This window comes from Solanum dulcamara, chromosome 12 (assembly GCF_947179165.1).
Source record: "Solanum dulcamara chromosome 12, daSolDulc1.2, whole genome shotgun sequence".
In the NCBI taxonomy this organism is placed as follows: domain Eukaryota; kingdom Viridiplantae; phylum Streptophyta; class Magnoliopsida; order Solanales; family Solanaceae; genus Solanum; species Solanum dulcamara.
In genome coordinates, this window is record NC_077248.1 from 1,992,991 (window position 1) to 2,017,030 (window position 24,040).

The 24,040-nt window shown below is 34.2% G+C and overlaps 1 protein-coding gene across 1 annotated transcript; it reads left to right on the forward strand.

Annotated features, from left to right (window-relative positions):
* The first annotated feature begins 17,218 nt into the window (after window positions 1-17,218).
* On the forward strand, window positions 17,219-20,218 carry LOC129876796 (transcription factor ORG2-like). The gene is made up of 3 exons (XM_055952289.1): window positions 17,219-17,596; window positions 18,804-19,175; window positions 20,120-20,218. Exons 1-3 carry the CDS (start codon window positions 17,219-17,221, stop codon window positions 20,216-20,218), a joined length of 849 nt encoding a protein of 282 aa, XP_055808264.1.
* The last annotated feature ends 3,822 nt before the right edge of the window (window positions 20,219-24,040 follow it).

Consider the following 24,040-nt stretch of genomic DNA (forward strand, 5'->3'; position numbering starts at 1 on the left):
TGGCTCCAGTAGTTCCGGCGGTGCTTCAAAAAGGTTTAGGAGCATTTTATTGGGAACGCAATAGGAATTAGGCGATTTTGCCTGTTTTTCGTGTGTGTTAGCCCATGAGATTTTTGGGTGCCGGGGGTCCGGGTTGAATTTTCTTGTAATATTCCATCTTAGCGTTCGTAACAATCTAGGGAAAGGTTCTAGTAGCCTCGGCGGCACTTTAAAGAGGTTTAGAAGTATTTTATTAGCGATGCAATAGAAATTAGGCAATTGTGTCAGTTTTTCGTGTGTTTGCCCACGAAATTTTTAAGTGCAGGGGGTTAGGATCAAATATTTTTGGAGTCTTCTATAGTAGCATCTATAATGACCTAGGTAACGACTCCAGTAACCCCAGCGCGGTTGATAGGAGTTTAGTAGCATTTTATTGGCGACGCAATAGGAATTAGGCGATTTTACCAGTTTTTCGTGCGTGTTCATGCACGAATTTTTTAGGTGCCAGAGGTCCGGATCGAATTTTCTTAGATTCTTCCGTAGTAGAGTATGTAATGACCTAGGGAATGAATCTAGTAGCTCGGGCGGTGCTTTAGAGGGGTTTAGGACCATTTTATTTATGATACAACAGGATTAGGCGATTTTGTCAGTCTTTTGTGTGTGTTAGACAACTGATTTTTTAGGTGTCGTGGGTTTGGGTCAAATTTTCTTGGATTCATCCATAGTAGCATCCTTAAAGATCTAGGGAACGACTCCAGTAGCACCGGCGTAAATTTAGAGGGATTTAGGAGCATTTTATTTGCAATGCAACACGAATTAGGCGATTTTGCCAGTTTTTCGTGTGTGTTAGCCCATAGATTTTTTAGGTGCCGGGGGTTCGGGTTGAATTTTCTTTAATTCATGCATAGTAGCATCTGTAATGATCTAGGTAACGACTCTAGTAGCCCAGTGATGCTTTAAAGGGGTTTAGGAGTATTTTATTAGCGACCATATATGAATTACGCAATCTTGCCATTTTTTAGTGTTTGTTAGCCCACGTATTTTTTAGGTGTCGGGGTTCTGGGTTGAATTTTATTGGATTCTACTCTAGTTGCATCTGTTACGACAAGATCAATGACTCTAGTAGCTCCGGTGGTACTTTAGTGGGGTTTAGGAGCATTTTATTGAAGACGCAATAAGAATTGGGCGATTTTGCCAACTTTTCATATGTGTTAGCCCACAGATTTTTTAGGTGTTGGGGGCCCAGATGGAATTTTCTTCGATTATTACAAAGTAGCGTCCCTAAATGCCTAAGGAACGACTCCAGTATCCTCAGCGGTTCTTTAAAGGGGTTTAGAAGTATTTTATTGGCGACGCAATACGAATTAGGCAATTTTCCAGTTTTTTGTGTGTTTGCCCATGAAATTTTTAGGTTTCGGGGGTTCGGGTCGTATTTTCTTTGAGTCTTCCATTAGTAGCTTCCGTAAAAACTTGGGGAACGACTCTAGTAGCACCAGAGACTCTTCAGAGGAGTTAAGTAGCATTTTATTGGTGATGCAACAGGAATTAGGCGATTTTGTCAGTTTTTCGTATATGTTCGCCCACAGATTTTTTAGGTGCCGGGGTCTGGTTCGAATTTTCTTGGATTCTTCCATAGTAGCATCCGTAATGACCTAGGGAATGACTCTAGTAGTTCGGGAGGCGCTTTAGAGGGAGATTAGGAGCATTTTATTAACGACGCAACAGGATTATGCGATTTTGCCAGTTTATCGTGTGTGTTAGCCCATTGATTTTTTTAGTGTCGTGGACTTGGTCAAATTTTCTTAGATTCATCCATAGTAGCATTTGTAATGACCTAGGGAATGACTCTAGTAGCACTGGCATAACTTTAGAGGGGTTTAGGAGACTTTTATTTGCGACGCAACAGGAATTAGACGATTTTGCCAGTTTTTCGTATGTCTTAGCCCACAGATTTTTTAGGTACCGGGGCTCCAGGTCAAAATTTCTTTGAGTATTCCATAATAGAATCCGTAACTACCTAGGGAACGACTCCAATTTCCCGGGCGGCTCTTTAGAGGAGTTTAGCAGCATTTTATTGGCGATGCCAGAGAAATTAGGCGATTTTGCCAATTTTTCGTATATGTTCGCCCACAGATTTTTTAGGTGCCGGGGTCTGGTTCGAATTTTCTTGGATTCTTCCATAATAGCATCCGTAATGACCTAGGGAATGACTCTAGTAGTTCGGGAGGCGCTTTAGAGGGAGATTAGGAGCATTTTATTAACGACGCAACAGGATTATGCGATTTTGCCAGTTTATCGTGTGTGTTAGCCCATTGATTTTTTTAGTGTCGTGGACTTGGTCAAATTTTCTTAGATTCATCCATAGTAGCATTTGTAATGACCTAGGGAATGACTCTAGTAGCACTGGCATAACTTTAGAGGGGTTTAGGAGACTTTTATTTGCGACGCAACAGGAATTAGACGATTTTGCCAGTTTTTCGTATGTCTTAGCCCACAGATTTTTTAGGTACCGGGGCTCCAGGTCAAAATTTCTTTGAGTATTCCATAATAGAATCCGTAACTACCTAGGGAACGACTCCAATTTCCCGGGCGGCTCTTTAGAGGAGTTTAGCAGCATTTTATTGGCGATGCCAGAGAAATTAGGCGATTTTGCCAATTTTAAATGTGTGTTAGCCAACGAATTTTTAGGTGTCTGGATTCGAATCAAATTTTCTTGGATTCTTCTATATTAGCGTCTGTAACGATCTAGGGAATGACTCCATTATCCCAAGAGGCGCTTTAGAGGGGTTTAGGAGCATTTTATTGACGACGCAATAAGAATTAGGCGATTTTGCTAGTTTTTCGTGTATGTTAGCCAACAGATTTTTAGGTGTTGGAGGTTCGGGTCAAATTTTCATGGATTATTCAATATTAGCGTCCATAATAACCTAGGGAAAAACTACAGTAACCCGGGCAGCGCATGAGAGGATTTTAGGAGCATTTTATTAGCGACGCAGAAGGAATTAGGTGATTTTGGCAGTTTTTCATCTGTGTTAACCAGCGAATTTTTTAGGTGCTGGGGGGTTTTGTCAAATTTTCTTTCATTCTTCTATAGTAGCATCCGTAAATACTTGGAGAACGACTCCAGTAGCTTCATCAATGCTTTAGAGGGGTTTAGTAGTATTTTATTGGCGACGCAATATGAATTAGGCGATTTTACAAGATTTTTGTGTGTATTAGCCACAAATTTTTTATGTGCCTATGGTTCGAGTCGAATATTTTTTTATTAATCCATAGTAGCATCCGTAATGACCTGGGAAATGACTCTTGTAGCCTCGGTGGCACTTTAGAGGGGTTTAAGAGCATTTTATTGGCGATGCAATAGGAATTAGATAATTTTTCCAATTTTTCATGTGTGTTATCCCACAGAATTTTTAGGTGTCGTGGGTCCAGGTCAAATTTTCTTAGATTCTTCTATAGTAGTGTAACATCCCCTAAAAACGTTGTATACGATGTTTCAATTTTTGCCTAAACATGATACAGCCTCTGTATTGTGGTCATAACTTTTCATAGGAATATTCAAATTGAGTGATTCAAATTTCTGGGTAACCACAAGATCATTACCTACAACTTTTATGAAGACCATATTTTAAGATTCGGAGGTTAAGTAGGTCAAATAAATTAATCTTTGTAAGGTAGGATGCTGTGACGGAAATGAGTGTTTATAGAAGAAAAATCATATCTCACTGTAGGTTTATCCAAATTGGTTGATTCTTGAACGATATGAAACTAGACTTCCATATCTACAATTCTTATGAAGACACCAAATCCTAATAAGGAATTTATCTTATTCAAACGTAGCTCCTAAAAAGAGTATTCTGTCAAAGATAACTCATTTCACCTACCATAGAAAGATCTAGATACATTTGACATCACTCATGACATAAATTGTCCTCCATTTAACATCATCCATGACATCAATATATTCCACTAAATTTTCAGATTTTTATTTATAATTATTTTATTTATTGTTAGGTCATCTTTCCCACCTATAAATACCCACCTTATTTCCTCATTTTATTCATCAAGCTTTCTCAAGCAAATCTTCTCTCTATACACATTCTCAAATATAGTTTTAGTTCTTAGTAGTGAAGAAATACTATTCCGCTGATTCATATATTTCGGGTAGTACACAAACGTTCCGGCAAGGAGAGAAGCTAGGACTCAAGAGTGTTCATTAAGTCTTCCGGTACCAACTAAAGCTTCGGTTTCCAGGTATGTAAGGCTTCAATGAGAGTATTCCTTCCACTCTCATGTCTAAATTATTTTGATTATATGATAAATTATATTTATTTTCTCTAAGCTTTACTCTAAGTTATGTGGGTATTTATCCATGGGTTCTTCCACCCATGTAGTCCAAAAACTCTTTCAATTAAGTCTCTTGATTTCAAGTAATATTTTCTTATGGTAATTCTTAATTTTACTTAAAAATATGAATCATGGTTGAACTAATGATTATTGCTCTATTTTGATGCAACATAATTTCATATGTATGAATTGATGGTTTACAAGTAATTCTTTTATTTATCTATTTAAAGGTTCTTGAAATTCATGGTGGGTTGTTTAAAGCATAATTTTTAATTAATGGATTTCAAAGTATTTATGTATATTTATTTACATACATATTTACAAGTTGAAGTGATTTGAACCCACCTAGTTTTACTATGTTTTTAATAAAGTTTGACTTGAAAGCTTTGACTCCAAATAAATATTTATGAAAGTAATATCTATGATCAAAAAGGGAGTCTTATGAAATGAAAGAATGATGAAATGATATGAATCATGGATTCTTTATGCAATAAGGACAATTCTTGCATATTTGAATTATCAAATGTTTTAATGAGCTATTCTACCGAATATGATGTTTGAATTCTCAAGTTATATGCTATGAATATTTTGAAGTATTAAACTATTCCGTGGGATTGACTTAGCACCGAATGAGGCATTGAGGTGGGATTCGGTAAGGGAATCCTAGTAGCAACCCCTTGTCTCATTAACTATGTGCCAACATAGGAGCCCTTGTAGGCTTAGGCTAATGGATCCATAAATAGCCCTTAAAGTTAAATTTAAAGAAATGAATGAAGTTGACGGAGTTCTACCTGGCAAGTAGTCTCCCCGGCCAACGTAGGGGGTTATGTTGGATTCCATGTAATAGCTCGCATGGTCTTAAATGTCGGTTATGGTTAGCTTCCCACAAAATGAATGTTTTAAAGGATATCCATATGATTTATTATGCATGTATTACATTATGTTCCATATTACATAAATGTTATAATATTTTCTCAATGTTCATGCATCCTTACATATTTAGTACATTCAAAGTACTAACGCATACTCTTTTGCCTACATGATATCACCATGTAGGGATCAGTGCTCCTCCTCGTTCTCCTCCACGTGGCTAGTTGATATTCCATCGAAGACTACTTTTGGTGAGTTCCCATGTTCCGGGAACAATACTCCTTTGTCTTTCTAGCTTATGATATGTTAAGATATTTTATTATGGCATTTCTTCTATTATGATTGAGGGTGAGCTAGGAACTTGTCTTAGCCCCATTAAATCTAATAGTTAGAGGTATTGTTGAACATATGTAAGTTGAATATTTATTATTATGATTTCCGTTTGTCTATTTATCATCATTACCTATGAAAGGCTAAAAGAATGCTAAGAGGCTTGTTTGAGGTACTTTCGGGTTCCTCATTCGCTATGTCACGTCTAGGCCCTAGGCTTGGGTCGTGACAAACTTGGTATCAGAGCCCGAGGTTTTGAATGATCCTTGGAGTCCAACATACCGCGTCGAATAGGGTCTTGTTCATGGTTGTGAAGCGCGCCACAATTATGAATAAGAGACTATGAGGCGTTTAGGAAAATTTTCACTTCTTTCAAATTCATGTCGTGCCTTAGAGTGTCCTAAGCTTTCCTTTAACTAATTACCCATTTTGTGTTCTCTAGATAATGACTCGTGGAAGACCACCTCAAAGAGCAAGGATTGACAATGAGGACCAAACTCCTCCGATTCCTAATGCCCAACATCATGAGGATGGGGTAACCCATGCCGAGTTTCGCAGTGTTATTACTTTGTTAGCTCAAGTCGTAGCTAACCAAGGGAATCTAGGTGTTCCTTCTCCCCAAATGCAAAATCCAGCCTCTAGGATTCGGGATTTCCAAAGGATGAATCCACCCGAGTTCGATGGTTCTAAACTAGATGAGGACCCTATGGAGTTCATTAATGAGGTGTACCAGATTGTGGCTATCATGGGTGTGCCACCAAATGAGAAGGCCGAGCTAGTGGCCTATCAACTCAAAGGTGTGGCTCGAGTGTGGTACGAACAATGGATTGTTAAGAGGGATGAAGAAATAGGGTCGATAGGATGGGAAGAGTTCAAAGGTGCCTTCCTAGACCGCTTCTTCCCATTGGAGCTAAGGGAGGCCAAAATCCAAGAGTTCATCAACCTCCGTCAAGGAAGTATGAGTGTGAGGGAGTATGCTCTCAAATTCACTAAGTTGTCAAAGTATGCTCCCTTCATGGTCTCTGACCCAAGAGCTAGAATGAGCAAGTTTATTTCCGGTGTCTCAAGCTTGGTGTCCAAGGAGTGCAAAACGGCCATGTTGATCAAGGAGATGGATATCTCTCGGTTAATGACTTACGCAGAACAAATTGAAGAAGAGAAGCTTAGAGAGAGATCAAGGGGGTTCAAAAAGGCTAGAGTGGATGGTGGAGGGTTTAACCCTCAAAGGTACGATTATGGTAACAATGGCAAAGTCCAAGGTGGGCAACGATTTATGGGGCAAGGTTCCACCAATACTCCTCCTCCAAGGTTCAACAAGGACAAGAGTGGTAAACCAATGATTCCCAGAGAGAATGTTGCTACTCAAACTTTCCCTGCTTGCAAGAAGTGTGGAAGGACTCACAAAGGGGAATGCTTAGCTGGCTCCAATGCATGCTTTAAGTGTGGCAAGCTGGGCCACCATGCTAAGGATTGTAGAGATGGTGGTGGTAGGACTCAAGGCCAAATTGCTCATGGTCAACAAGTCCAAGGAGGTGTCCAACGCACCAACCGATTTTATGCCTTGCATGGGAGACAAGAGGTTGAGGATACACCCAATGTCATTACCGGTATGTTAAAGGTCTTTTCTTTTGATGTGTATGCACTATTAGATCCGGGTGCAAATTTATCTTTTGTTACTCCATTCCTTGCTAATAGATTTGATGTTTTACCTGAAATGTTATTAGAGCCTTATTTGGTGTCTACCCCCGTTGGTGAGTCAGTTATTGCTAGAAAGGTCTATAGGGGTTGCCTTGTGTCTATCTTGCATAAAGTTATTCCTTGTGATCTCATTGAGCTTGATATGATAGATTTCGATGTCATTCTTGGGATGGATTGGTTACATGCATCTTATGCTTCTATAGATTGTAGGAATCGTCGAGTCAAGTTCCAATTTCCAAATGAGCCTGTTATTGAATGGCAGGGTCGTGATTCGGTGGTTAAGGGTCAGTTTATTTCTTATCTTAAGGCTCACAAAATGATTTCTAAGGGATGTATTTACCATATTGTGAGGGTTAGGGATGTCAACTCCAAAAGTCCTTCTCTTGAGTCAGTTCCTATAGTCAATGAATTCCCCGATGTCTTTCCTGATGACCTTCCCGGTGTCCCTCCTGAAAGGGAAGTTGATTTTGGTATTGATATCCTCCCCGATACCCAACCTATCTCTATTCCTCCTTACCGCATGGCCCCAGCAGAATTGAAAGAGCTGAAGGAACAATTAAAGGACTTGTTAGAGAAGGGGTTCATAAGACCAAGTATTTCGCCATGGGGGGCTCCCGTTCTATTTGTAAGAAAGAAGGATGGGTCACTTCGAATGTGCATAGACTATCGGCAATTAAATAAGATGACCATTAAGAATAAGTACCCACTCCCTAGAATAGATGACTTGTTTGATCAATTACAAGGGGCAAGTCACTTCTCCAAGATCGACCTTCGGTCCGGCTACCACCAACTACGGGTAAGGGAGTGTGACATTCCCAAAACAGCCTTCCGAACAAGGTATGGTCACTATGAGTTTGTGGTGATGAGTTTTGGGTTGACGAATGCACCGGCGGTGTTTATGGATTTGATGAATAGGGTGTTCAAACCTTACCTTGATACCTTTGTAGTAGTCTTCATCGATGATATTTTAATTTACTCTCGGGGTGAGGAAGAACATAAAAATCACTTGAGAGTTGTGCTTCAAACATTGAGGGATAAACAATTATTTGCAAAATTTAGTAAGTGTGAATTTTGGTTAAAGGAGGTAGCATTTCTTGGTCACGTAGTGTCCGGTGACGGAATCAAGGTTGATCCTAAGAAAATAGAGGCAGTCAAAAATTGGCCTAGACCATTATCTCCTTCAGACATTAGGAGCTTCTTAGGTTTAGCCGGGTACTATAAAAGGTTCGTCAAAGGCTTTTCTTCCATTTCATCTCCTATGACAAAATTGACCCAAAAGAAATCCAAATTCATTTGGACAGATGAGTGTGAGAAGAGTTTCCAGACCTTAAAAGATCGACTTACCTCTGCTCCTATTTTGACTCTCCCAGAAGGATTAGAAGGGTTTGTAGTTTATTGTGATGCTTCAAAGATTGGTTTAGGTTGTGTCTTAATGCAAAAAGGCAAGGTAATAGCCTATGCTTCTAGGCAACTAAAGGTGCATGAGCGCAACTACCCTACCCATGACCTTGAATTGGCGGCCGTTGTTTTTGCTCTGAAGATTTGGAGGCATTACCTCTATGGGGTGCATGTGGATGTGTATACTGATCATAAGAGTCTTCAGTATGTGTTCACCCAAAAGGACCTTAACCTAAGGCAAAGGAGGTGGCTAGAACTCCTTAAGGACTATGACATGAGTGTGCACTATCATCCGGGTAAAGCTAATGTGGTTGCTGATGCACTTAGTAGAGTGTCTATGGGGAGTATGGCCCATGTGGATGAAAGTAAGAGGGAGTTGGTGAAAGATGTTCAGCGATTGGCTAGATTAGGGGTGAAGTTGTGTGGTACTAATGATGGGGGTATGGTTGTTCAAAATAGGTCTGAATCTTCTTTGGTGGTGGATGTTAAATCCAAGCAAGATCTTGACCCAAAGTTTATCGAGTTAAAGAAGTTGGTAAACGAAAAGAAGATAGAGGTCTTTTCCCAAGGGGGATATGGGGTACTGTACTATCAAGGTCGGATATGTGTTCCAAATGTTGATGGCTTAAGGAGTTTGATCATGATGGAGGCTCATAATTCTACATACTCCATTCATCCCGGTTCAACGAAAATGTACCGAGACTTAAAGGAGTTATATTGGTGGGGTGGCATGAAGAAGGACATAGCAAGGTTTGTGTCTGAATGTACGAATTGCCAACAAGTGAAGGCCGAACATCAAAGGCCGGGTGGCCTAGCCCAAGACATTGAAATCCCAACTTGGAAGTGGGAAGATGTGAATATGGATTTTGTAGTGGGTTTGCCTCATACCCGGAAGCGTCATGACTCAATTTGGGTAATTGTTGATAGAATGACTAAGTCAGCTCACTTCCTACCGGTTAAAACTTCCTATAGTGCCGAAGACTATGCCAAGTTGTATATTCGGGAGTTGGTGAGGTTGCATGGTGTGCCATTATCCATTATTTCGGATCGTGGTACCCAATTCACTTCTCACTTCTGGAGATCATTTCAAAAAGGCCTCGGTACTAAGGTAAAGTTGAGCACAGCATTCCATCCTCAAACGGATGGGCAAGCCGAAAGGACGATTCAAACACTAGAGGATATGTTAAGGGCTTGTGTGTTGGAGTTTAAAGGGAATTGGGATGATCATCTACCTCTCATCGAGTTTGCCTATAATAATAGTTACCACTCAAGTATTGAGATGGTACCGTTTGAGGCTTTGTATGGGAGACGATGTAGATCACCGGTTGGTTGGTTCGAAGTAGGTGAGATGACCTTGTTGGGCCCCGATTTGGTACTTGATGCTTTAGAGAAGGTGAAGATCATTAGAGAAAGGTTGAAGACGGCTCAAAGTCATCAAAAGTCCTATTCTGACACTAGAAGAAGGGATCTTGAGTTTAATGTGGATGATTGGGTGTATCTGAAGGTTTCACCCATGAAAGGTGTGGTTCGATTTGGTAAGAAAGGGAAATTGAGCCCTAGATATGTAGGGCCTTATAGAATCGTGAGACGTGTTGGTAAGGTTGCATATGAGTTGGAATTACCATTGGAAATGGTCATGGTTCATCCGGTGTTTCACGTGTCTATGTTGAAAAAACATGTGGGTGATCCTAGTTCCATTGTACCTATGGGAGTAGTGAATATTGAAGAAAACTTGACCTATGAAGAAGTTCCTGTGGAAATTTTGGACCGGCAAGTTAAGAGATTGAGGAACAAAGAAATTGCATCTGTTAAAGTCCTTTGGAGGAATCAACAAATAGAAAGTGCAACATGGGAAGCGGAAGCGGATATGATTAAGAGATACCCTCATCTTTTCCCCTCTACCTAAACCTAAGGTATTAAGTTGTCCTTGCTCAATTACTTGAGATCCTTACATCTCAACTTTTCTTGTCATATGCTTGCAAAATTATGAAATATATTGTATACGATATTTTAAATTACACTGTTACATTAATGATAGGTTGTTTTTTAACACTCTACTCTACTCAAGCTAAGTCTTTTCTCATTCGAGGACGAATGTTCCCAAGGGGGAGATAATGTAATATCCCCTAAAAACGTTGTATACGATGTTTCAATTTTTGCCTAATCATGATATAGCCTCTGTATTTTGATTATAACTTTTCATAGGAATATCCAAATTGAGTGATTCAAATTTCTTAGTAACCACAAGATCATTACCTACAACTTTTATGAAGAACATATTTTAAGATTCGGAGGTTAAGTAGGTCAAATAAATTAATCTTTGTAAGGTAGAATGCTGTGACGGAAATGAGTGTTTATAGAAGAAAAATCATATCTCACTGTAGGTTTATCCAAATTGGTTGATTCTTGAACGATATGAAACTAGACTTCCATATCTACAATTCTTATGAAGACACCAAATCCTAATAAGGAATTTATCTTGTTCAAACGCAGCTCCCAAAAAGAGTATTCTGTCAAAGATAACTCATTTCACCTACCATAGAAAGATCTAGATACATTTGACATCACTCATGACATAAATTGTCCTCCATTTAACATCATCCATGACATCAATATATTCCACTAAATCTTCAGATTTTTATTTATAATTATTTTATTTATTGTTAGGTCATTTTTCCCACCTATAAATACCCACCTTATTTCCTCATTTTATTCATCAAGCTTTCTCAAGCAAATCTTCTCTCTATACACATTCTCAAATATAGTTTTAGTTCTTAGTAGTGAAGAAATACTATTCCGGTGATTCATATATTCCGGGTAGTACACAAAACGTTCCGGCAAGGAGAGAAGCTAGGACTCAAGAGTGTTCATTAAGTCTTCCGGTACCAACTAAAGCTTCGGTTTCCAGGTATGTAAGGTTTCAATGAGAGTATTCCTTCCACTCTCATGTCTAAATTATTTTGATTATATGATAAATTATATTTATTTTCTTTAAGCTTTACTCTAAGTTATGTGGTGTTTATCCATGAATTCTTCCATCCATGTAGTCCAAAAACTCTTTCAATTAAATATCTTGATTTTAAGTAATATTTTCTTATGTTAATTCTTAATTTTACTTAATGGTATGAATCATGGTTAAACTAATGATTGTTGCTCTATTTTGATGCAACATAATTTCATATGTATGAATTGATGGTTTACAAGTAATTCTTTTATTTATCTATTTAAAGGTTCTTGAAATTCATGGTGGGTTGTTTAAAGCATGATTTTTAATTAATGGATTTCAAAGTATTTATGTATATTTATTTACATACATATTTGCAAGTTGAAGTAATTTCAACCCACCTAGTTTTACTATGTTTTTAATAAAGTTTGACTTGAAAGCTTTGACTCCAAATAAATATTTATGAAAGTAATATCTATGATCAAAAAGGGAGTCTTATGAAATGAAAGAATGATGAAATGATATGAATCATGGATTCTTTATGCAATAAGGACAATTCTTGCATATTTGAATTATCAAATGTTTTAATGAGCTATTCTACCGAATATGATGTTTGAATTCTCAAGTTATATGCTATGAATATTTTGAAGTATTAAACTATTCCGTGGGATTGACTTAGCACCGAATGAGGCATTGAGGTGGGATTCGGTAAGGGAATCCTAGTAGCAACCCCTTGTCTCATTAACTATGTGCCAACATAGGAGCCCTTGTAGGCTTAGGCTAATGGATCCATAAATAGCCCTTAAAGTTAAAGTTAAAGAAATGAATGAAGTTGACGGAGTTCTACCTGGCAAGTAGTCTCCCCGGCCAACGTAGGGGGTTATGTTGGATTCCATGTAATAGCTCGCATGGTCTTAAATGTCGGTTATGGTTAGCTTCCCACAAAATGAATGTTTTAAAGGATATCCATATGATTTATTATGCATGTATTACATTATGTTCCATATTACATAAATGTTATAATATTTTCTCAATGTTCATGCATCCTTACATACTTAGTACATTTAAAGTACTAACGCATACTCTTTTGCCTACATGATATCACCATGTAGGGATCGGTGCTCCTCCTCATTCTCCTCCACGTGGCTAGTTGATATTCCATCGAAGACTACTTTTGGTGAGTTCCCATGTTCCGGGAACAATACTCCTTTGTCTTTCTAGCTTATGATATGTTAAGATATTTTATTATGGCATTTCTTTTATTATGATTGAGGGTGAGCTAGGAACTTGTCTTAGCCCCATTAAATCTAATAGTTAGAGGTATTGTTGAACATATGTAAGTTGAATATTTATTATTATGATTTCCGCTTGTCTATTTATCATCATTACCTATGAAAGGCTAAAAGAATGCTAAGAGGCTTGTTTGAGGTACTTTCGGGTTCCTCATTCGCTATGTCACGTCTAGGCCCTAGGCTTGGGTCGTGACAAGTAGCTTCTGTAACGACCTAGCAAACGACTCCAGTAGCCCAGTGGTGCTTTAGAGAGGTTTAGAAGTATTTTATTGGGCGATTTTGACAGTTTTTCATATAAGTTATCCTACGTATTTTTTAGGTGTCGGGGTCCGGGTTAAATTTTCTATGATTTTTCCATAGTAGCATTTGTAACGACCTCAGGAACAACTCAAGTAGCCTGGCGGTGCTTTAGTGAGGTTTAGGAATATTTTATTGACAACGCAATAGGAATTAGGTGATTTTGCCAGTTTTTTGGGTGTATTAGCCATAAAATATTTAGGTGTCGTGGGTTAGCTCTCCAGTTTCGAAAAAATTGAAGCCAAGCACTCTAGTTGATGACATAACATTGCTTAAGTGTTTAAGGAAAGTTCTCGGTGAAGCAGGGCTAGTGAGACTCATCAGCTTCCCTGTTGTACACTGTGATGACGCATTTGGTGTCATCTTGGAATCAGCAGAAAGAATGAATCGCGGTAAAGTAGTGCCAGGTTGGAAGGTTGTGTACTCTGGTGACACAAGGCCATGCTCAGAAGTTATAGCATCATCTCTTGGAGCAACAATTCTCGTACATGAGGTCAGTGCAACTTTCCTTTGGGTCAAAATGAAGTTGTCTATTCAAATAATAGCTCATGGCTTGGTTTTTTGTTTTAGTACTACTCCCTACATTTTGATTTGTTTGTCTGGATTTCCTTTTATCTTGTAGTCTTAAACATGTCACATGGAAAGTTAAATATTAAAGAGTTGTCAAAGAAGTAAAGAGGCATTTTGTTTAAAAGTAAGACAAACAAATTGAAATGAAGAGAGTGTCATTTTGGTATAGTAACTTATCCTTGGTTATGCATAGTTCACGAATTGTAAAGTGTTAAACAAGGAAATCTTTTTTACGATTGACATGGTAGTACATTATCCACTGCATGCGACGTTTAAGGATGGCCTTGTGGAGGAGGCTATAGCAAGAAATCACAACACAATCAAGGAAGCTATAGAAGTGGGAGATTCTGCTGGTGCATACCGCGTAACATTAACTCACTTCAGCCAAAGATATCCAAAAGTACCTGCACTTGATGAAGTGAGTATGCAAAGAACTTGTATTGCTTTTGACCTAATGAGTGTAAACCTAGCAGATTTGCTAGTGCTACCTAAGGTTCTTCCCTACCTCAAATTGCTTTTCAGAAACAGCGGTTAATTTAAATTTTAAAGTACAGTCAGACCACTCTAACTGTCATCCACTATAACAGTCTAGTTTTCCTTGGAAACAACTTTCACATTATGTTATATTATATGTTTTTTATAACAACTCAAATTGCTTTTCAGAAACATATTGTAGACACTGCTTCTGAGTTGTGGACTTTTTTTTTTAAATACCTCTTTTGATTTCCTAAAAGGCATTTACATTTGTTGTTGATCCTATCCTACAGAAAAAGATAAAAGAAGAAAACAAAAGTGTGAATACATCATTCTATTTTTGTAAAAATAAAGCTAGAAACTCATTGTTCTGTTTTAAAAGGCTTTTCTAAAATGCCCCGACTCATGTTTGGGGCTTAGTTCTATGAGGCTTACGCCTCAAGCACCCGATTGTGCACCCTAAAGACTAATAACGTTCAATGCTTGAGACACGCTTAACAGTTCTAACCAAAATCATGTGTCAAATTTCCTAATTGGCATTGTGTTAACCCTCGAATTCTTTAACGAAAGAACAATAGAAGTTTTTTTTCACCAATAATAAAAGTTCAATGCATTGATAAAAATTAGTAGATCGAAAGTAACTCAAATAGTATTGCATAATTACTAATAGAGAACATTTTAACGATGAATATCATTTAAACATTCTTTTGTGCCAAATTTGCATGGTTTTGCCCAATACGTGTCAAACACATCATTAAAAGTATCATATATCTTATATATATATATATATATATATATATATATATATCTTTTTTTTTCTAGCTATTAACGTGGAACTTTATTTGCACATTACCTCTGCTTGAATTAAGCTCCATATGTCCATCACCAAATATTCATAAGCTAATTTGGCATTTACCGTGTGCAACCCATATCATCAAAGTATTTTATGACACCAAATTCCATTAACTTCTTTTTGTGATGCGTTTTCAAGTTATTGGTAAAGGTAGTAAATTAGTACGTAGACTGGTAAAGTCAATAACTCGGGTTATCGCTAGCGTTTTGCTCCTTAATATTCTCTTTATTTTAAAATAAGTAGTGTCCTGAACTTAGGCACACTCTTTCAGAAATCTACTCATTGCTAGAAAGTAAAATGTATTTTACTAACTTACCCTTAATCAATACCTTTTAAAAAAACAACTCTTTAATACTTCATCTGTTTTATATTACTTGACTTATATTGACTTCACACACCTCTTAAAAAGGCTTTAATTAGATTTGAATAAAATTTGCTATGCCACTTTATTTTTTCGTATCGATAAGAATCGCATTTTTGGATTATTTACATCTTAGTAAAAAAATATAATTTTCATAGATTATTGAAAAATAGTTCATTACTCGTATTTCTTATTTTCTGCAAGCACATCTTAATTCTCTCTTTAGTCGTCTGTCCAATAATCACAGTTGGACCAATTTAACTGAAATAATAATTAAAAGAAAAAACTTTAATTTAAACTATAGGATAAAGATTTAATAAAGAAGAAAAAATGGAAAAGATTCCTGGCTGATGGTATCAAACAAATTAATTATATGGAAGTAATTAAATACTAATTTTAAGATAGTTCGAATTTTTTAAAGAAAACAAACCCAAGTGCTACACCCACGCAGTCTAGCAACTTTGGCTCGAGCTTATAATATGAGAGCTTACTCTTGGCTTGTGTTGTCCATGCATGCACACACGCTTTTTGACAACTTAATATCCACAAGGTACCATGTTTAATTGATCAGTTAGAGGTATTAAAAAGATGAGTTGAGTTGAATTTTGACGTGATAAACTCAAAATTGATTGAATTAATGAATGGGCAAAATTTTATTTGAATTGAATTGAATTGAGTTAATAAACGAACTGCTCGATTAAAAGTTACTTAAGCTCAAATATGTGAGTCAAAATAGGTTAAACAATCCATAATAGTCCAATTTGTTTAATTTTTACTAAATTTTTGTGTTGAAGCATTAATGTATGTTTTCCCTATCTTATTAACTCCATAACTATTGGATTATAACTACTAAAATAAGTCCAGCTCATAGCTCTATCTTAAACTTTGTGTTTAATCCAATAAAAAAGTATTCCTCAGTTTAGTATCTTATTCAATTTATCTAGTATTATTTGTTGTTGATATATTTTTTTATTTATTATTTTTAACATGACTTTTTCACTATTGTATTTTCTTTGCATACCTAATTTCATATGTTTTACTCGAATCGAAAATCTATCAAAAACAATTTCTCTATTTTTACTAGAAAATATATTATATGTATGTACGTACTTTACCCAAGTCTGAGCAAGATTCCATTTTAATTTATGTGCATCCAAGATCAGATCGTAATTAAGTAATTAAGGTTACACCAAACGCACCAAAGTGCACCAAGCATTGTTTATAGTTTAACTAATTATTTTCAGCCACGATTAAACTATAGAAATTAGCACTTTTAGTCCATCAAATATTGATAATTTCTGATTTTGATCCTTGAAATATTTTGTTAAGCATATTTAACCTTTAATTAATAGATACGTGCACTTTTGATTCCTCTGACAATAAATATTTTGACAAATTTAATGATTTTTTAAGTGTTAAACCATTCAATTATCAATGTTTACAGTAACTCCATATTTCAAGGCAATATATCTAGTTATAAGAAGTCTAAATATCTAATATTTGTTTTGTAATGGGATCAAAAATACACATTTTAATTATTTCAACGTTAGATATGCTTAGACACAATATTGCAAGGATCAAAATCAAAGTCTACTAATAATTGATGGATCAAAAGTTCAGTTATCTCATTAATTGTAATTCTTAGATTAAAATAAAAACAAAATATTAAATTCAACAAAAATTAAGTATATGTAAGGTTACAACAAATTGTATAAATACTCAAGATAGCCACCTCCCAATTTCCATACCTAGGAAATCTAATAAAATCATTTCTCCTTAAGAAAACCTTAGCTTATACAAAAAAAATGCTAGATTTTTCTTCTTCTAATATGTTTCCAACTATGAGTAGTATTGGATGGTCCTTTGAAGAACCACTTAGCTATGATGATCACCAGAAAAATACGACAATAATAACTACGCCTCAGTTCCAAACTGATCAGACAATTAACGAGTTGTTCAAAGGTTCACGTATTGATAATACTATTGATTTTCCTTCATCTCATCATCACCAACAACAATGTTTGAAAGAAAGTGAATTCGATGTTGAGTTAGGAGTAGAAAGGTCATTAATGGAGAAGAAGCTAAATCATAATGCAAGTGAACGTAATAGAAGGAAGAAGATGAATTTCCTTTATTCAACTCTTCGTTCTTTGCTTCCTACTCCTGTTAATCGTCATCAAAAGGTACAAACCCAACAAAAACTTGTCATGAACTTATAATTTTATTTACGGAAAAGTGTCAAAATGTCTTTAAATTATGTAAAATAAAAAAAAAATATCATTGCCGTCAATACTTTGATTTTAAAATGCCCTTATTATTACTTAATCATCTGATAACTAGAACTTGTTGATTCGATTAATTCAAATTTATGTTGAGTTAGACCCCGGCTAGGGGAAGCTCTCCATAGAAATACAAAGTCATTTTTTGTTTTATGATTGTTTAATATTTAAAATACTTACTCGACTAATTCAGATTCACGTTACCTAAGGACTATTTAGGAGAAGTGTTGCATAGAAATAGCGCTAGGGTAGCCACTTTTAGACACGCTATTTAAAGTTTGGCTAGATTTGACAAGCTTCATATAGCTCCTCCTCCTTCATCTCCTTTTTCTTCTTCAGATCTTCGAGTCTGAAGATTTGACTTTGAGGAGTCTAAACTGTGTAAGTTTTGGTTATATATCTTTAAAATAGTGACCGTAAAAGCAATTATTTGTGAACTTTTCACAAGCGCCCAGCTAAAAGTGGAGGTATCTTATTTATTCTATCATCCTCTTGATGGTACAAAGTCCCTTATATATTCATCAAACTTGTGTATTTTGTTTTTCTAATTAGTTGTATCAAAACATAATTTAGTTTACATACAAATTGCTTTTGTTCGATACTCATTTTTTCCAATTCCTATTAGTTAAACTGAACTCGTTATTTTCAATTTGAATTATGTATAAATAAGAAAAAGAAACATGTATTTGATAAGATAAGATTACACTCAATTTGATGAGTCAATTGATTCTTGTCTATGTTTCTACACATTGGTTGAATCTAATAGCTTGGCCAAACCCCGTATTATATTAACAAATTATTTAATATCTATAAATTATTATTATATAATTCAATAACTAAAAATTATTAGAATTCAACAATCACAATAAAATATTCAATGTAATATCATAAAGTGGAGTTTCGACCGGGTAAAATATACGCAAACTTACTCCTACCTTGAATGGATAAGATAGAGAAATTGTTTACGAACAGAATTCAAAAGCAATAAATTTTAAATTGTGAATTTACCTCAAGATTGGTTTAATATTACTTCCATTATTAGTTGTCCATATATTTAATTTTTCTTATTCATATAATTACTTGTTTAACCTATGCTTCTTTTTAATTACAGAAAAAGTTAAGCTTTCCAGCAACGGTATCCTATGTGCAAGAATACATACCAGAGTTGAAGAAAGAAATTGAAAGGCTAAGCAAAACAAAGGATTTGCTTTTATCAAAGAAATCAAATTATTCATTAGTCCAAATTGATGATAATCAAAGAAAATTAATTATGAGTGGAACTTGTTCAGAATCTTCAACAACATCAATTTGTGCAAGTCCATTATGTAATGGACAAGTTTTGGTACAAATTTCAACAACTAAAGAAAATGATTTTCCAATTTCAGAAGCATTTGGAGGTTTAGAGGAAGATGGACTAATTTTGCTAAATGCATCATCCTTTAAATCTTTTGGGGACAAGATTTTTCGTAGCTTGCATTTTCAGGTACAAATTTATATATATTACTACTTATTAGGGGTGTACATAGATCGGGTTGGTTCGGATTTTTTACAAACCAAACCAAATCATTTGTGTCGGGTTATTAAATCTACAAACCAAACCAAACCAATAAAAGTCGGGTTTTTCGATATCAATTTTTCTCGGATTTTTTGGGTTTTTTCGGGTTTCTCGGATTTTTCATAGTATCTAATAAAAAGCACAGAGCAGTGCTTCTTAAAAAGAGTTCTAGTACAAAATATCAACATATAAGATGGAGGCAGAATACTATTTGAAGTTTTAACTTTATAATATAACTTTATAAGATGAGTTTTTTTTTGTATATTATTTAGATGGGCTTCTCAAGTCCAAATCTAAATGTAAGAAAGAAAACAAAAATTATGAAAAATTTTAAAAAAATATTTATAAATTACATTTTAATAAATATTTTTATGTATAACATAATTTAAAAGTAGTATATCTATAATCGGGTCGGTTTGGGTTCGATTTGACTTTTTTTAGTTAAAACCAAACCAACCCTATAATTGTCGGATTTTTTTTCCAAACACCAAACCAAGTCAAACCAAATCACTAGTCGGGTTTTTTTTCCGATTTGGTTCGGTTTGTCGGTTTGATACGATTTATCAGTTTGCCCTGTACAGCCCTACTACTTATGTTGCATGGTTAATAGATCTAAATTAATGTCCTACCTTTTTAGTATTGTGAGTCTATAACTTATATAAATGTGTTACTATTATATAATAAACTGATAGATAAAAAAACAATCTCTTACCGAAATGCAAAGTAAGGCCGCATATAATAAATTCTTATGATCATGCCTTTTCCTATTACACTGGATTGCACCGTTTTTTATTAAAAAGAATAAAAATGAGGCTCCAAAGAAAAAATGCATGTGAATTTCTAATTTGATTTTTCTTTTGTGAATTTTGCAGATGCAAGGGCCAATAGAAATGGATATTCAGATTCTGAAGAAAAAGCTTTTAGTAATGTGTGAAGAAAAGAAGAAAAAAAACATATATAGTTTAACTTAGATTTTTAGTTCTGCTAAAGAATTGTCAACTGCTCGTTGATGATAAATAAAAGTTGTGTCTACTATTGGTTATTGATTTTAAAACATCTTAAATACAACGTGAAGCCATTTGAAAATAAGTAGACTGTTTTTTTTATAAAAAAAATAGAAGAAGAAGAAGATGTGTTAGCCACTCCTTGTCATATTTGAGAATGTTAAATGGACGAATTGGATTGAATTACAATCTGTTATGAAATTATTGAGTAAGGGTAAAAATATGATAAGTAGATACATAATTTTGAATGTGATCAGATAAAATGAACAGATCAAAATAAACTAAATTAAGAAAAACTATTTTTATCTAATTCATTTAGGCCTAAATAATATTTGAGCGAGGTAATGACTAATTCATTAAGATTCTCTTAAATTCAACCTACTCGCCCATTTAATACCATTATGCCTCATTTGTTTTGATTAAGATTAAGATATATAAATTTTGAATATACATCTAAATATTAAAGTCAACAATGATGTTGGGTAATGATATTTGATAATGAACTAATGAAGGACAACGATTATGGTAGTTGATAACGGTGGGATATCATGATGGTAACAGTGAATTAAAAGAATTTATATTCTGTCATTTTTTTAAAAAAATTGGATAAATATTTTAGTAATATTAAGATTTTGTTATCAATCTTAATTATTCTGACACAATCAAGTGAATATAACATAAGAAAAAGCAAACACATTTAATTATTAAGATCTAAACTATTAATATTCAGACATAAAAAATAGATAAATTTTATAATTGATCTAAATAATTAAAATATTTTTATTAAGTGCAAAACAATTGATAATTTATTTATTACCAATTAATAAGACGGTCCAATGATATGAATATATGTCAAAGATAATTTTCAATAAAGTAAAATTACATTTCCACGTTATACATTTTCCAAAGACAAATCATTTTTGCTTTGTGCCTTTCATAGTCAAATATTAACATTAAGATCTAAAAAAATTGCAATATGTCAAACCCGCCAACGCCAATGGACAATAATAATCCAAAGAAACGTCAAAAAGATTACACTATCCGGTTCATCAAAATTCAAAACTTTTACTATGAAAAATAAATTCAAGTGTAAAGATCAATTAAAATTATATTTTTTTTAATCTCAATTTATATGACATAATTCGTATTTCGAGAGTTAAGTTTTTTATTTTGACTTCGGACATAAAATCTTTAGATTTTAAAAATAAAAATTTACATTTTTGGAATAACTACTAAGAAGCATTATAAGTTATAATAATTAATAATTTAAAATATGACACAATTCGTATTTCGAGAGTTAAGTTTTTAATTTTGACTGTGGATTCGGACATAAAAATCTTTAGATTTTAAAAATAAAAATTTACATTTTTGGAATAACTACTAAGAAGCATTATAAGTTATAATAATTAATAATTTAAAATATCTAAAAAGCATATAAAAAATTACAGTCAAATAAAAACTCATTTGATTCTCAAAATTTAAAAAATGACACATAAATTGTGACGAAGAAAGTAATAAATAAAAATACATTTGACTCTTGAAATTCGAAAAGTAAAAAATAAAAATAGTAGATGTTGATCCATAATTTTAACTATACAATATATCCAATGCCTGAGTTAATAGAGTTTAAATTCAGAATTCGCTTTCAAAAGTCAAATCGTTGTCCTATTATTTTCATAGAGCAGTTTGAGTCATTGTATCATTTGATGATAACGAGTTTAAAGATGTCTCATTTCAATGAATCAAATGTCTGGTCTCAAATATGGTACATTCTCAAAATCGAGGATACCAAAGGTCCTACCTTGTCTCAAAATTCATCTCCCATTTTAATTTGTCATGGGGTTTGACTAGAAATAACACCATTCATGTTCCTAGCTGGTAGGGGCCAAGCAATCTTTTTTATTACGAGTTCGATAAAATTCAATAATTTTGACTCAAAATTTTATATTTATATTAGAAAAAAAATATTTGATATGTATCAATAATATTTTCAGAACAACTTAATAAGTAAAATAATTGTAGTTCAGAATTATAAATTTAAATTTTTAATTTCGCCTCTACTAACTTAAAGATGATTAATTTGTATCAAATATGGTGTGTGTTTTTATCATTTCAAGCTAGGCATTTTTCACATTAAGAAAAAAATCATCATAGGCAAAGTTCCTAGACCCAACCTTGTGTATATATGTGAGTTATATTCGTGTGGGACTTGTCTAAATTAATTTGTGCAATAATGCCAACTGCACGTGCAATAATGTCTAAATTAATTTATGCATGAGAGGGTTCATGTATTAGCTCTAATATCAGGTAAACCAAGAAATAAAATGAGTCTGACTCTAATATTATAATAAGAATTAATAGATTTTGAACGTAAATATCAAAAATGAGCTCACAAGGCCATGAAGATTGTCGAATATCACATAACAAGACTATTTTTCTCTTTCACAACTGTGGTGGGACTTCAAAACAAAGCTCAAAACACATATTATTCTTTTTGACCCAACATGCATCCGAGATTTGACCCTGGACTACATTATTGTACTTGAGTACATAAGCTCGAGTACATGTAAATTTGTGATTTGTTTAATATAATGTTTCACTTTTCGCGCATGACTTTCCAATATTGTAGAATTTGTCTAAATTGTCACGTACATTCCATCTTCATAAGCTTATCAACCTTAAAAATTCTGCTTTAATCAGTTCATCTTCCGTCAAGAGTGTCACAAAATCATTCTCCTCCATGAGTGACTAGAAGTACGTACTTAAATAATTCCTCTCAAAGCTTTCGATTAATTACTTCAAAAAAATAAGATTTTTTTTATTTCTTAAAGAGAGGTCTTTTATCAACACATACATTAAGATTATCAGTATTTCCATAATGCTTTTTCATAACGTTGTTCAAAACTGTCTAAATTCATGTAATAATACAAAGAATCTGTCGTTTAAAGTGCTCCATATGATTAATTACTTCTTCTTTTTTTTTGTAACTTTTCATCAATTTGTGTACGTAAGTGCAACATGAAAAGTACATATTCAACTAATCTGCTAGTGGAAGATTCCAAATTGAAATAAACAAAGATCCAAAGTTATTTATGAAAATATTATGCTAAGTGTTTACCTTATTTAGAATATTCACATTAAATATAAATATATTTTGTGTAGCCCAAGTTTAAGAATTTACCTTATTTAGAGGGGAAGGAAAAACGGAGAGGGGATTACAAGGTGGCCAGAAATCGAATACTCACCAACAAAATGAGAATTTAAATAGCCAATCAATTAAGATACTACTCGAATCTTAAATTTTTAGTAACATGAATGAAAAAGATGATATTGGAAAAGGCTTAAGAGTTGGTAGCAACTACAAACACTTGTGATAATTATGATTATAAATAATCGATGCTAGAGGCGGATCCAGAATTTTGAATCTTTGGGTGACATGCTACTTTGAATAGTAACATATGGCAATGTAGAGCAAGATAATACTCAATATTTATTAGCAAATTTGCATAGAAAATTTAGACTTATTCTGTTGGTTTAGTTAAGATTTTACTTACAAAAGTTCTATGGCTTTAATCTCCTTATTCACAATTCTTTTTACGTACAATAAATTTGCCAACGATATATTGCATGAACTTGCATTCTAATGATGTTAAACCTGAACTTTAACCACTAACACCAGAATACTCATTATTTCTAAGGATGTCACGTTTAATATTTATACGTTTCTTATAAATATATATATAAATATTCAATCGAGACCACAGATGACAAGGCACCCCTCCTATTTAT

Bases quoted from the DNA above. Each gene is read 5' to 3' on its own strand.
- LOC129876796 (XM_055952289.1), top strand. From the start codon at position 17,219: ATGCTAGATTTTTCTTCTTCTAATATGTTTCCAACTATGAGTAGTATT. The intron at 17,597-18,803 runs GTACAAACCCAA...TTTTAATTACAG, and splicing joins CTGTTAATCGTCATCAAAAG to AAAAAGTTAAGCTTTCCAGC. The intron at 19,176-20,119 runs GTACAAATTTAT...TGAATTTTGCAG, and splicing joins TTCGTAGCTTGCATTTTCAG to ATGCAAGGGCCAATAGAAAT.